The sequence below is a fragment of the Juglans regia genome, chromosome 10 (assembly GCF_001411555.2).
Source record: "Juglans regia cultivar Chandler chromosome 10, Walnut 2.0, whole genome shotgun sequence".
Taxonomy (NCBI): Eukaryota; Viridiplantae; Streptophyta; class Magnoliopsida; order Fagales; family Juglandaceae; genus Juglans; species Juglans regia.
The window spans coordinates 10,677,541-10,693,036 of NC_049910.1; the positions used below are offsets into that span (position 1 = coordinate 10,677,541).

Genomic DNA, 15,496 nt, shown 5'->3' on the forward strand with positions numbered 1-15,496 from the left:
AGATATAAACTGCATTGGGTTCTTCCTAATTTGAATGAACCCCAAATTCTCTAGTCGTATATTGAGCTACCCCACAACCCATTGGAGACCAAAAAAAACACAACCCAGTGCAAAAAGAAACACAAATTTACATAGTTTACATAAAAATTTCTTCATCAATTTGTCATTAGTCAAAAACTATTTATTTAGTTTACGTAAATTTGCATAGTTTACATAAATAATTATGTGAGAATCATACCCATAAAGCATATATCAAACCCATAAATCAACCTCATAGTTATCAGGAAAGGCCTTACAGAAAATGGCATAAATCAAACCCATAAATCCAATTCCTCAGTCGAGCACCAATTGGTCTCTTGGAGCATCAAAAGAAAAAGCAATGTTACGCATAAAGCATATATCAAACCCATAAATCAACCTCATAGTTATCGGGAAAGGCCTTACAAAAAATGGCATAAATCAAACCCTAAAATCCAACCCATAAATCCAACAAAAAAATGGCATCTGAAAAAATCAAAAACTTACCCACGATTGTGAGAGGATATCGGCGCTACGCTGCGCTGTGCAAGGGTGAGAAAATCGACGCTGCAATCGGTGTTGCGTGAGAGGGAGGGGTAAAGAAATCAGTTACGCGAGGGAGGGGACTTCGGGACAAGACCGAGTACTGGGGTCCATATGCAGCCCGCCTCCCACTAAGGGCAGGTAGCAAGCCTATATCAAACCATCTTTGTTTATAAACTCCTTTTTTGCAATTCTATAAATTAATATCATATTCTTTATTTACTTTTTTTATTTTTCATGTATAAAACGTTCAAAATCAAAACTAGATTGGAACTCTCTTAAGATGAGAAATGAATGACTTCTTAAACCAGATTTTGATTTAGGTTGTGAATTTACTTTTTATAGTCTGGGAGTACTATTTTTTAGGTAATGATAGACTTAGGCCAGGTTTGGCGGTGGGATGAGACATAAAATTTTCATCTCATCACATCTCATCATTACACCTTTTTTAAATCTCCATATAAAATATAATAAATAATTCAATTTTTTCAAATCTCAATTCAACTTTTTCAAATCTCAAAACAATAATATTACTAAAATATAATATTTTAAACACTAAAATAAAATATAAAATTCTCATCTCACCTCCCAAACCTGCCCTTACTACCTCCTATTATCCTTTTACTACTCTATAGTATATCTGAAATTTTTATCTTTTATTATTTTATTTTTAAGTATTTTTTTAATATCTTTAATCATTAAGAAAAAAATTAAAAAATATACAATTTCATTAATAGTCATTTCCTTAACTATTAAATAAAAAATTAAAAATAATAATAAATAAATGATAAAAAGTAATAAATCTATCATTATTTTTTTCAATGAATTCCATATGAAAGGGCGCACTTAAACAGAAATATTAGCAAAAAACTGCTTATAAAAAACCATTTGGAAAAAGCTGATTGCCTGTCCTATCAAATATGACCAAATAGGATCGGTATTCACATTTTGGTAGAACCACAAAAGTATTGATTTTTTTATTTTTTTTACACTAAATAACCGCAAAGGGCAACAACCAACCAGCTAGATTGATCACTTTTTTTAATTCCATAATGATGTAGTTTGACGTTATTTGTTAAATCTATTTTATAATAAAAAAATATTTATAATATGATGCATCATATTATAATATATTAATTTATAAATTCACTTTTGTAAGACATGTATTTGAGGTAAAACTGTACAATATTCCAGATGATTGAGATTATGTTCCCATTATCAAAACTAAGTGCATGGACAAGAATCAAAACCAAGTGGTTGGAAAAGTTTTCTAATTCAATCCATGGTTCCTTTCACTGAAGACTTCTTCTCCTTACTAGATCTCCAAATCTTCGTAGTAAAGCTCTCTTTTTTCTCAAGTTTCTATCATTATCCGAGTCATCAAAATGGGTTTCATCCAGATGTACTGTTTCCTCATCATCTTGGAATATAGAGGAGGGCTTTTTGCTGTTATGGGCAGTTGAATCTGGTGAATGATCTATAGTGTCGAATATTGAGCCCCCAAGTGACTCATCATTCTCAAGGTCACCCTCCACATGATCCTTGTGTTTACTGGGAGGTTTCAGGTCCTTGAGACTGAAACCGAAAGCTGTGCACATTACAGTGCCATTGTAATGTTCCTTATCCCTGGAATTTTGAGTCTTCAGTTTTCTCCCTGTCTCCTTATGTTCGTCTTCTTTTGAACATGTATTCTTGTCCTCCTTCTTCACCTCCTTTGTTGTTAATGTTTCAGAAAGCATCCTCTTCAACTCTTTGATGTTGTCAAAAGCAGCGGAATGGGTAAGCCTAAGGTTTTCATTCTCTCGAGTAAGGAAATCCAAGGCATCCTCCTTTTCAGCCAGGCTATCCTTGAGCTGGGAATTCTCATCCCGGGCAATCCCTGCTCCTTCTTTTGCAACATTAGCTTCATTCAGGGCTTGTTTAAGGATGTCACGCAGTTTCTGAGTTTCTTCCTTGGACGCCATGGCCTTATTCTCAGCTGCTGTGAGCAACTGAAGCAGTCTTCTGCTCTCTTCTTGTGCAGCAAACCTTTCCTCTTCGGCTCTTTTGATACAATCAACAAAGCCGGTTTCTTTCCCATTCCATGCCAAGAGTGAATCTTCAGCTTCTAATCTCAGCCTCTCTGCATTGTTTCTATATCGATCAGCTTCTTTCCTTGTCTCACCCAAAAGTAGTTGGTACTTCTCCTCCTTGCTCTTTAGCATCATTTTCAAATTCCCTGCCTCCTCTTTTGTGTACTCCAGCTCTGCTTGGGTTACTCCGAGTTTCTCCTTTATTTGGTTGGCTTCTGCCGCAACTTCTTTCAGTGCTAATGCTAAATCATCCATCGCCTTCTTCCCATTCTCCTCTGCCTCGGTTGCCAACTTCAGTTCATTTTTTAGCAAATCCATTTCCTTCATGAGAGTCGTTCCCTTTCCCTTGAAGGAAGCAGTTTTCTCACTCTCCTGTCCATGACCCAAACTCTCTAATGTTGTTTGCATAGCAAGATCATCGTCCATGCAACTTTGGGAATTTGGAACACTTTGCCCTGATGAGCCCTCCAATATTTTCAAACTCTCACGAAGAGAAGCAATCTCAAGCTTTGACTCTTCAAGCAGAATCTTGGTTTGCTCGAGCTGCTTTGTCTGCGCTACCAATGAATCAAACGTTTTCCTATCAGAATCCTTTTCTTTCTCTACTTCTGCCTCTAATTCCTGAATTCTTTTCCTACTTTCGGGCAATAAGGCTCTCGCACTAGCCTCGGATCTTGTCAAGTTATTCAACTCCATTTTTAACCTGGCCAATGAGGCATCTCTCTGTGCTAGTTTTTTCTCCAAACCCTTTGCCTTTGCTAATTCGATTTTCAAAGACACGATATTCTTTTCTTTGATCTCAAGTTCTTGACTTGCAATCGACAATGAATCCTGCACTGAGTTCAGCTCCATTTTTATCTCCTCAACTTTCGTGGTGGACAACGCCTCACTAAGCCTCATGTTGGCCTCCAAAGCCAGCATTTTCATCTCTTTCAGCTCATCAAGTGCTCGATCCCTTTCTTTCTCGGTTACACTTAATTGCGCCTGCGACTCTTTCAGCTCCTCCTCAAGCTGCCCCATCTGCTGCTGCTGCATCTCCAAAACTCTTCAAAAATCTTGACACAGAAAAAAATAAAAAATAAAATAATTACAATTTTAAAAAATCAATCTTGCCTTATCAAAATCAAAGTAAACTTCGGTTTTCTTTTTTTCTTTTGGTTATTTATCAAATGAATGTTAGAATAATTTCAAATATAGATTTCATTTGATTGCATGTTGTATAAAACGGGTTAGATATATATATATAGCTCACAATGGTACTTTGGTTTAACCCACTAAGTTGAGTGATCATTTGGGATTTATTGCACCTTAGTAATATAGGATTATATCCTATCTAAATTGTGGTAAACTTACGTATGTAGGATTAGAAACTTAAGGGTCTTTATTCTGGAATTTTTATAGACCCATTGGAATTTGAATCCTTAATAGGAAGACTCCATAAGTTTTATATTTATAAGAGGCTAGGTCCCCTCTCCTCTCTATACGTCCATTGGCGTGCCCCATCGATAGCTGATATTTTGTGAAGAGCAAGGAAGGAAAGATCGGTGTGTCTGCATTCTCAAATCATAACTTCCGCAAGTACATTCTCTACATTCCATATTCTATATTTGTTCATTGAGATTCTGTTTTCTAACATATTTTTCGTGTTCTTACAATGAAATCTAAGAAAAGAACAAATTAATTAAGTTCCTTAGGAGTAATCATCACATTGATGCATGATTCAACAAATCTATTCTAAATCAAAGAAAAAATCACCCAAAAGAAATTATTTATACCTCGGGTAGTTTCGCAACCTCCAAAAGCTTTGGATTGATTTCTGATGTTACAGATGACTGGCTGATAGGTATGACTAATGAAGGATTTGTTTTGGAGAACACAAGACCCTGAACTAGAAACCAATAATGTTTTCGCCAAATCCATGAAACAACGGGTTAGGAAACTCGGATAAGCAATCAAAACGTGGGTGGAAATTTAAAAAAGAAAGAAATTGTAATTAAACCCACCAAAGATTAAGGCCTGAAAACTGTCTGGAAAGGGACAATCCCATAAAAGTGCAGCAAAGCATGGAATTTTCAACAGAGATTGATATTGTAGAATGGAATGAAACAAAAGGATATCGGTTTAGACGGGAAACGTGTGATTCTTTGTACTACGTATTTTCAACTAGAGGAGAGAGACAGAGGGAGTGTGTATCTGTCTTCCGTGTGTGTTTATGGAGGAAAACCCGAGGTTGGCGGATTTTCCACTAAAGGAACCTACGGCTTGAATGTAGTGTTCCGCAGCGGCAAATATGAGAGAAATGAGAGGTGGGTGCTACTTGGGAATTTGGACACAAGTTTGTCGAACGTTGGATGATAAACAGGATTTTATCACACCTCAGGATCGATCCCTGTTGTTATTATTTATTATTGTTTTTTTTTTTTTTTTTTTTCATTTCATTTACTGATGTTAGCAATGTACTATAGTTGTCAAATGGTATCATTTTCTTGTGCTTGGAACGGATCTTCGTAACCTGACCATGCGTGTGTATATGTTGCTGGGAAATGTCCAAAAACATTGTCTCTCTTTCCGACCGCCCGGTGATGAACTGGGAGACGACTAGACTTCCAACAGCGACCAACTGAAAATCCCATGACCCGAATAAATGAAATCTTTAGGATTCGTTTGAATCTCAAACACATCTTAACTCATCATTATAATTTTTTTAAATTTCAATACAAAATATAATAAATAATTCAACTTTTTTAAATTTTAAAATAATAATAATATCAAAAAATAATATTTTAATAATATTTTATTATCTCAACTCAATTCAACTCACTTTAACTTCTAATCATAACTTGCTATTATATGCTTTAACTTGCTATTATATGCTTTAACAATCGAAAAAGCTGACCCACCCAGAGGAGGGGAGGCCCATTTAGAATGGAGTGGCCGTTTCTCTTGGGTGCAGCATTTGGACGTTTTCATTCTTGCCTTTTTATTCCAGTAACGTTTGTGGGTACTTTCTTTTAGTACACGTCTGTGTCCATAGCAGAAAGGGGAAAGCTTCATCATTCTCCCATTTCTTATTTGGTCATTGGCACAATGAACGAGTGTATTAAAAGAACTAGAATTACAGGCAGAGCTAACCCTGGCTTCAAACAAGAAGGCAGCGGAGAGTCGTGCACCCACGAAAAAATTGGAATGAAATTTGGTAAAAGCAAAAGTCCCAAGGCTGCCCCAGCGCCAACACCCTCTCTCGAATCTCTCACATTTAGTAGTGGCGCAATACGTACACGAAACAGAACCTGACCACACTATCTGTTACCCCAACCACAATCAATTCCAACCAAAAGTGATACAATACCCCAAAATTCAATTTCATGATCATCATACACTGAGAAAGTTAACAATCATCCAACAACTAGAATCTTAATAGATTTTAAAGGGAAGGGCGGCGATCTAGGAACATATATAATAAAACAATGAAAACCACCAAACACATTAAATTATCAAATTGTCGAGACAAAGGCATCGTTATGAAATGTTTGCCAGTTATAACCAATATATATATCCAACTACAACTATCAATATTAGACCTTCACCTATTAGCTGGCTACCTAACAGAATTTAATAGAAAAATAACAATACACACAATCCCACCATCAACTACCACCAAAACCATATATTCAATTCACCCCCACCACAACATCCACATCCAAGCCCCCATTCGAGTCATATTTTTTCTTAAGCACGCTCACCCCTGATCCTCCTAGCCAGCTGGATATCCTTGGGCATGATGGTAACCCGCTTGGCATGGATCGCACACAGGTTGGTGTCCTCGAATAGACCCACCAGGTAAGCCTCGGCCGCCTCCTGAAGAGCCAACACCGCATGGCTCTGGAAACGCAGATCGGTCTGCAATGGCAGTCACAAATGATTAGCAAGAACCATTTACCAGGCTATACCTTCTTTACCCAAAAATAAATAAATAATTACCTTGAAATCCTGGGCAATTTCACGGACAAGCCTCTGGAATGGCAGCTTCCTAATCAGGAGTTCAGTACTCTTTTGGTACTTACGGATTTCTCTGTTTAAAATGGGAAAAAAAAGAGGACATTTAGTAGTAGATCGAACAAGTCTTCCAACCCCAGAAAGCAAAGGAAAGCATGTTCTCCTAACCAAAGAGGAAAATTACTCGACTTACCGAAGGGCAACAGTTCCAGGGCGATAACGGTGGGGCTTCTTGACTCCACCGGTGGTCGGGGCAGACTTACGGGCAGCCTGTGAATAGTAGCAAAGCCATGGGATGACGGATATAATTAACAAATATTCAAGAACACTACAATCACAAGAGAGACAATTTAGATTCCAAAGTACAAACCTTGGTAGCGAGTTGCTTCCTAGGAGCCTTTCCACCAGTCGACTTACGAGCAGTTTGCTTCGTACGGGCCATCTGCAAAAAAATACCCAAGTCATTAGAATGAAAAAGCGAGACTGAATAATATTGTCCAAGATCAAGTTGTCCTTTCCGAAACAGAGCGAAAATAATCTCACAAATAGACTATAGACAGCACCAAAAAAAAATAATAATAAGAATAGGCTAAGCTAGACTAGATAGAATATAAGTTTTCCCAGATTATAAATGTATCTGCACACCCAAAAAAAAAAAGACGAGATAAATATTAACATTGAGCAATTTTAAGATTGGAACTGCACGTCCTTATATTTGAAGGCAGACTTTCTGTTCGGTTACCAAGAAAATTAGAAGAAAGAAAGATAAACTCAAATGCTTCATGTTTCTCCAAAACAGGGCGAAAATTTCAGACAAAAATAAAGTTTTCGTGTCCTCTTCAAAACCCCATATTGAACAAACTCAATATAATTACAGATCAAGGACACTTTGCCGCAAATTTCCTAGTCCACCAAGTTTTCAGAAACCATGGCAGGTCATCTAAGAAAAATCAACTACATCACAAAAGAACGATCCAAAAACACACTCAAAACACTAATATTATGAGATCACACGACCACAAATCAGACACATACCTTCTTGATTCCAAACCCTAACTCTTAAGGAATTCAAAAGAGAGACAACGAGACAACGCAAAATTTTAGAAAAACATGAAAGAGCACCAAATCAGAAAATAGATAGAAACAAAAACCAAAATTTCGAACAAAAAAATGAAAACGTACCTCTCCTCTTCTCACTCGTTTCTTCTCTCTACTCAATGAGCAGTGTCTGCAACAACCAAAGATTCGGATTTAGAAAACGTTGGGGGTTATATATAGCCTATGACGATAGGATCGAACGGATAGAATTTAACATCCGTGTGTTTTCTATATACGGAATCAAACGGTGGATGGGGGCATAACTTGTGTTTTCTCGACCGGAATGGACGGTAAGGATGTGGTTTTAGAGCTTTCACGCGGATTGTGTGCAACGAATATCCTTTTCCTATTGGTTGAAGCAACTTAACTCTTTTTCGGGTTTGTACAAGGCCTTTAGAAATTCCTGTATATAAAAATAAAAATAAAAATAAAAAAACTCTTTTTCGGAATTTTCTTTTTTTTTTTTTTTAAAGGTTCGCTCAACGTCGTGATTTGATTGGTTTTTATGTACGGGTCGGGCCCAGTGGCAGAGTCGCGCATGCACGCACTGAGGAGAGAGAGAGAGGATGCGGAGGTAAGTGGTGGCGAGATTGCTCTTTCCAAAAAAGGAAGGAGCACGGAGCTTCTGTAGCAAGAGAGAACCCCAAGTCCAAGGTACCTTCTTTCTCTAAAATCCTTTTCCTTTTTTGTTTCTCTAGGTACAAGCTGAATCTCCTCATTTTTCAACAAGACAACAAGGGTCTCCCCCAGTAGATATTTTCTCTCAAACCTCAACGAACCACTCTGATCTCGATTCCCATCTCTCTAAGGCAGAATAACCCGCAGAGGGTTTTGCTGACAATGGTGATACCCGTCGGAGAATTTTGCACCTGATTTGGAGACTCATGAGGTTTTGCACCAAGATTCTGTCGATTTTGATGACAATGGGGATGCCCAGTTGGATAGTTTTGCCTCTGGGGATGTGGTTTCGGGAACTCGGGGGAAGAATCGTGTGATGCTAAATTGGGATAGTTTAACCGCCGGGGAGGGAAATGGTGATGCTCGGATTGAAGCTATTGGTTTTGGGGATGGAGAGGGGAGGGGTTATGAGATTAATGTGGAACAGTTGGAGAATCTGTTGTCTCTTTTACAGAGTAGTGTTGATGGGTCTTCGGAGTCGAGTCTTGATGACATGAGTTTGACCCGACATAAGGAATTTGTGGTGAAAGTGCTTGAAATGCCACTTGTTTCGGGCGAGAATCTGATTAGATTTTTCAAGTGGGGTATGAAGGAGAACCCGAATTTCAGGTAACGACATGAGTGGTGGATGCAGTTGTTTGTGGGATATGTGGTGATCTTAACCAGAAAGATGCATAGGCCTTGTGGGATTTGATTAAAGTAGGTAGGCGAGAAGAAGAAAAGCGTGTTGAATGTGGAGGCTCTCGATGATTTTAACAGCTTTGTTTTCAAATTTGGGTAAAGAGAAGGGCCACGTTTAGAGGTGTCTATAACTCGTTTGGGGATGATTTCGGATGTGTCCCAAATGTGGATGCATAATTATTTCACAATCGAAGCACTGTGTAGGCGGTCAGTTTTTTTGTTTTGCTTGGTCCATATGCGAGAAGATGCTCGAGGCAGGAAGCTTGGCAAGATCATTTCACTCTGTAGGGAGGATCAAACCGTGGGATTTGGAGATGTTTGATAAATTTTCTAATGCAGCTTGGAAAGACTCTGTTTCTGCTGTCGTTCGTGGTTCGTTTAGGATGATGGGAGATGTCGGTGGGGGCGAAACAGTTTTTAATTCAGTTGTCAATGGATATCCCCTGTGATAAGATTTGTATATATTGTAAACTTGAATGGATTTTGGTGTTCAATACAAAGGGAAATGCTACAAACTCACAATCTCTTTTGCCTAAAGGGAAAAATGAAGGAGAAAGGATTGTATCTCGATGGGATCACAGGGGATCTGATAAGAGCAGTCAAGGAGAGGAAATGGAAAAAAATATATATAAACTCCCCCTCCCTAACATTCTTAGAAGTTGCGTTAAGAAGGATCTTGTGAATGCGATGAAATGAGAATTTTGTGAATAATAATAAAATATTTTCGGTTATAATGCTTTATTGAGTTGTGAGAAATGAGAGAGAAAAGTTGAATAAAAATATTAGAGATTTACTATGCATCAGTCACTATTCACTCTAACACCTCACACCTATAGTTTATTTATAGAATGTAGAGATGTTTTTCATAGGATATGGAGGAGTTTTTCATAGGTTGTGGGGTATAGAGTGGTAGATAGGGTATAAAGTTAAAATAATTTTTGAATATTATTTTTATTTTAGTATTATTTTTATGATTTATTTAAAAATTTAAGAAAATTGTAATAATTAGATAATGCTTAGATGGAAAAAGTTGAAAATTAAAAATTAAAAAGTATTTATGTTTGAGTGATGTTTGAGAAGTAATATATAAAAAAATTTAAGATGAGATGAGTATAATTTTCCAAACATGCTATAAATCATTTAGCTTACGAGTGGGTAAAATGTTTTTCTTTCTTTTTAACCCGATGACCGTAATTATAATATAAATCAAATCCTCATTTATGACCAAGAAATATAGTGAACCATCTTTAAAAATAAAATAAAAAAGAGAACGGAACCACCATAAACTTTATTACTCCTTGCTTATGGCTCAGAAAAACCCTCAAACATAACAAACCAAACAAAACAAAAGAAACTTCCCCCCTTGCCAATTTTACCAACTATACAATTTACCAAACAAAAGAAACATATAAGCTATACAATTTTCCAACTACGTCGAACATACGTTGTGCCCATTTTATTCGATCTATACTGCCCTCTAATCGACCAAGGAAAATAAAAATAATCTGTGAACAGCTTATTTTCCCCCAACGCACCACCTTTAGCCAAAGAATTCGCTACTTGGTTCCCTTCTCAAAATGAATGCTTAATAGAGAAATCAAAGCTCGCCCACAACGACATCAACTCATCCCAATAGTCCCAAAGATACCATACTATACATTTTCTAGCGAAAATCCATGAAACAACCAGCAAAGAATTGCACTCTATGCCCCAACTGTTGACATATTTTTATTTCTTCTATAACCGTCCAAAGCTCAACTTCGTTATTAGAACAAGTACCAAAGAATTTTGCAAAACCAAAAACCAAATTACCTCTAGAATCCCGAAGCAAACCACGCTAAACTTGGGTTCCCAAAGCTACTCATCCAAATTTAGTTTTAAACGACCAGTACACGGTCTTAACCATCGCACCACTTTCACCTTCAACAAATTCTTTTCCATTGTCGGCACATTTAAACTCCTCAATTTGCGCTCATCAAAAATTGAAAGTTTTGAACCTTGACCATCCGACTAGCAAGCTGCTGAGCCCAGAATTTGATCAAGCTCCACACTTCCAGTAAGGACTCGCCTCTCCCTTTCATCCTTGCCATGCATCTTCTGCGCCCAAGTCTCCACACCACAATATAAGGAAGTAGCCCCATCAACATACCCATTTGTGACTGTCGAGATGCCCTATTAAACTAGACTTGGACCCTCTCCTCCCAACTCTGTTGAGGAAAAAACGGGATCCCTAACTCTGCTGATACCTTCTTCCAGACTGCCATGGCAAACTCACCATTGCCTTGGACATGCTCTAAGTTTTCTATGTGCCCACCCAGACAGCAATTGCAGTAAGATACTAAAGGAATCTCCAAATGACGAACATGTTCATCCACACTTAAGCAATTAAACACAACCTTCCACAAACACCTCGATACCTTTTTTGGCAAGAATTTATTTCACACCCATTTCGCCCATTCAAACTTTGGCATCTTAACTCTAATTATCTCTCACACCAATTTACTAGAAAAACATCCACTCTTCTTGGGTAACCATAACAAAATATCATTTTATTTTTCAAAACACCAACTGATTTCACGACTTCTAAAGCCTTCTAACTTCCAAGCATCAACTGAAGACATTGCATATTCCATCTATCATTCACAACCAAATCTTGAATTTTAATATTTTCATCCAAGACTTCATTCCTTCCTTCAAACAGCAACCCAGTACCCAAAAAATTGTCATACCACAATGAGACTTCCCCTCCCGAACCTTCCATCTAGAATTTCCAAGTAACACCGGCATCACCTCCATTATTTTCTTCCAAAACAGTGAACCCAAGCTTCTATCACCACTAAGCACAATATGAACATGCTTTACATGTTTGGTCTAAAAAAAGTTCGCCCAAAGTGAGTTTTGAGTCTAGAGATTCCAACCAAATTTCAAAAATAAAGATCTTTGTACCAATCTCGTATCTTCCCTTTTAATCCAAATATCCAACTCAGCCTTAGTGACCAAAAGCTCCTCCTCGATTTCCTCAGAGTAAGACACCTGCAACTCAAAGTCAAGAATGTTCAACTCTCTCTTCCAACTCCCTCATCACTGCACCAACACAGCCAAATACCTCTTTATTCCATACACGAGCTTCATTTTTAGCCTTTTTAACTTACCGGCTAATTTCAATAGTCCTGAGCTACAATCAATCGATTCCTTCCAAGAAACTTCCACTGCTTCTAAAAACTTTTCGTGAGAGACCCACATGTTTTGAAATTGAAAAGGAGTCAGGCCATATCTCAGACCCCGAAGTCAACTGCAACAAAATAGATGAGCGATCCAATGTTCTTCTACTCAACAATCTGGCATTTGCTTCATCAAATTTAGACATAAAGTCTTTTTTTTTATAGGTAATCAAAGATAATATATTCAAAGATATAGGCATAGCCTAGGTATATAGGAAGTATACATGAAAACACGCCTCACTAGCGGATACAATAGAAAGAAGAAGATCATGGACACTATGCCCGTTACAAACTATAGCCCCAGCCCATAAGAACAATGTCTTAAAAAAGAAAACTTTAAGCTCTTCCCTTGTTCTCTCTTGATCATCAAAACATCTAGAATTTCTCTCCCTCCAAATGCACCAACACATACATATTGGTACCAATCTCCAGATTGCCACTACCTAAGAATCTTCGTGTAGTCCTGTCCAGCTTGCGAGAAAATCCACCAATCTCCAAGGCATACCCCAAGACAAACCGACTCTAAAGAAGAAATCACACCTGTCCATTGCACTCTATCAAGGCATACCAACATTCTATCAAGTTTTGCCCAACTTCTAGTCATACCTTGTTGTCCATTGCACCATGATAGTTGTCTTCCTTCTAACCTTAAATCCAATAAACCACACCTGTTAATACAGGCATTAAAATCATTCATAGCCAATAGGAGCCTCAGCCTACCACCCACCCTTTCCTCATTGCTTCTAATAATGTTAAAGCCCCCCAACACCACCCATGCCAGTCCCGCACAAGACACTCCACTCAAATGAGACCAAAGTTCCTGACGCTCAATTTGAGTGCATTTAGCATATACAAATATTGTTAACAAATTTCCACCACTTGCCTCAAATAAACCATTCAAGGATTGATTAGTTATACCTACAACATCCATCTCAATTTCATCTTTCCAACACGCCCATATTTTTCCACCCATCTCCAAATTAGAAGCAAAATTTGTAAAATGCAAACTAATAGCCCACCTCTCCAATCTCGACAGCTCCTGGAAAGGTTACGAGATCACTAATACTAAAATATCATGCTTTTGAACTAGTTTTCCTATCCTTCTTTTCAATGTACCCAAACCCCTCACAGTCCACACTACTATTTTGTCCATCATAAATTCAATTTTTGAAGTTCAACTTTCACCCAACGAGACTTCCTCACTGAAACTTTTTTAAAGGGATGATCCCCCAAAATAGATCCAGGATCCGAGCCATAATCCTTCTAAGCATTAAGAGTAACTTCATTCTCACCTTCCGACAAAATAGCAAAAGTATTAAAACACTCAAAATCTCCACCAGTCCGCCTAGTATGATCACTCTCTTCCTCCACAACTATCTCTCCCTCCACTCCTTTCAACACTTTTCCTACAGGTACAAGAGCAAGACTACTCTCTCCAACTTCTTTGTTCTCAACCGAAACCCCCGCCTTAATAATTTCCCTCTCCTCAACATGATCCCCTGAATGAACCATCATATTCGAAACCTTATTAGTAAACTCCATCGTTCAGCTGCAAGATAATCGGATTCGCAGATATCCCCTCAACCTTTTCCTGATCCCCAACACTCAAATTTGTAGGTCCAATAACATTCTCCCCTGACACTGTAGGCCGAGACTTCATGTGTTTCTTATTCTTACGGCCAACCTTCTTCCAAATTTTATCTTCTCCCTCCTTCCCAGGCACCTTCACCCCCTCCTTCCTAGTAGGCTTAGATTTAACTCTCTCACCAGACCTACATACCACCGAAGTATGACCCTATCGAAAATATTTAGTACAATAAAAACCTTTTTTCGCATTCACTACTTCCTGCCAAAGCTGATTTTTTATATTTATAATCAAAGGGAAACCACCAACCAGCTCATCTTGTAAATCAACTTCCACACATAATCTTGCCTCCGTCGCTCTTGTTCTATATATAGTTGCATTATCCGTACCAAGAAACCTTCCAACCCGGGAAGCAAGAATTTGCAAATTATCCAATCTATAAAGGTGTAACGGCAACCCTGGCACAAAAATCCATTGAGGAGCAATAGAAGGCTTCTTATGAACATCAAAATCCACAAACAGTTAAAAAGACGAAATTGACAATCTGCAATAATTCTTCCTTTGCCCGCCCACACATGAAGATAATCTTTCACATTCGTCAAATGCAAAAGCACATGCAAGTCATCCATAAAACTTATCATCGGAACTTCACTAAAACCCCAAGTCTTAATGATATGTAACCTCAGAACATCAATAGATGACCTTGATAGAAATTTCAGCACTAACGCAAACTTTTAAATCTTCTGCCGCCCTATCCATCTCTATGTCCAAGAACACGAAACCCAAATCGCCGTTAATCAATTCAGGTTTCCGCAGAGGCAACTTGAATTTCACAGACGGCAACGGCCTTTGAAGCGCTTGGGCAAACGAACGCTGATCTCCCCCCTCCAATCACTGACGCTTCCTTCTCCTTTCCTACCCCCTCCTGCGGACTTGCAGTAACTCCTTCCCAGAACTCACCCCAATCCCACAAGCAATAGGGGCCACCGGAGGGCAAGACAAAGTGGCCATAGGCCGACCCCTGAGCACCCATACGAAGATGCACTAACCCTAGTAGAGCAAAATAAAATCGCCCAGCCACCCCTAAAAGGACTAATTAATTTGGTTCGGCTGTATGGAATTGGCTTATTGTTTTCGTGCTGTTGGAGACCAACGAGCTTACTTATATAATCTGTTGGATCTAATTCTCGGAATCGGAGTGATATTTTTATGTCTTGACATCATCACATGTATGGAACATTACTTTGCTAGCCATTTTGGAGAAGCTGCTGCTTTCAACCTAAAAATAGGGTTTTGACTTGGCAAATGCCTACCAAGTTTACTGAGGTTGGACAATGTAGTTCTGCATCTCGCTTTGAGCCAAGCATAATAATGGCCACAAGCAAGATTTGCTTATTTTAATTCGAAAGCCATTGAAACGATGGTTTTTCATATGGTTTGGGAGTAGCAGCTACTCTAGTGTCCTCGGCATCATTTATACACATGGATTAACGGTAGCAAGCTAATCCTTAAATAAAATTTTCATGTAACATCATTAAGATTTGCTTAATGCATGAACATTTTTGCTACCCAAAAAAACAAGTTTCAGTTCTCAACTTCTAATA

The 15,496-nt window shown here is 38.2% G+C and overlaps 2 protein-coding genes across 2 annotated transcripts; both read right to left on the bottom strand.

The window, feature by feature from the left end:
- Nucleotides 1-1,687: 1,687 nt before the first annotated feature.
- On the bottom strand, nt 1,688-4,978 carry LOC109012031 (putative WEB family protein At1g65010, chloroplastic). Its single transcript, XM_018993459.2, has 2 exons — nt 4,409-4,978; nt 1,688-3,688 (listed from the first exon to the last, which is right to left on the bottom strand). The coding sequence occupies exon 2, from the start codon at nt 3,666-3,668 to the stop codon at nt 1,854-1,856; it is 1,815 nt and encodes a 604-aa protein (XP_018849004.2). The 5' UTR covers nt 3,669-3,688; nt 4,409-4,978; the 3' UTR covers nt 1,688-1,853.
- Nucleotides 4,979-6,090: 1,112 nt separating this feature from the next.
- Nucleotides 6,091-7,924, bottom strand: LOC109012029 (histone H3.3). Its single transcript, XM_018993457.2, has 5 exons — nt 7,812-7,924; nt 7,000-7,071; nt 6,823-6,899; nt 6,615-6,705; nt 6,091-6,533 (listed from the first exon to the last, which is right to left on the bottom strand). Exons 2-5 carry the CDS (start codon nt 7,069-7,071, stop codon nt 6,363-6,365), a joined length of 411 nt encoding a protein of 136 aa, XP_018849002.1. The 5' UTR covers nt 7,812-7,924; the 3' UTR covers nt 6,091-6,362.
- Between the last annotated feature and the right edge of the window lie 7,572 nt (nt 7,925-15,496).

What these genes read in the sequence shown, in the direction of transcription:
- LOC109012031 (XM_018993459.2), bottom strand. Translation starts at nt 3,668, where the DNA reads ATGCAGCAGCAGCAGATGGGGCAGCTTGAGGAGGAGCTGAAAGAGTCG.
- LOC109012029 (XM_018993457.2), bottom strand. Translation starts at nt 7,071, where the DNA reads ATGGCCCGTACGAAGCAAACTGCTCGTAAGTCGACTGGTGGAAAGGCT. An exon ending in CCTGGAACTGTTGCCCTTCG is followed by an intron (nt 6,706 to 6,822) that starts GTAAGTCGAGTA and finishes CATTTTAAACAG; the next exon opens with AGAAATCCGTAAGTACCAAA. An exon ending in AAATTGCCCAGGATTTCAAG is followed by an intron (nt 6,534 to 6,614) that starts GTAATTATTTAT and finishes CTGCCATTGCAG; the next exon opens with ACCGATCTGCGTTTCCAGAG.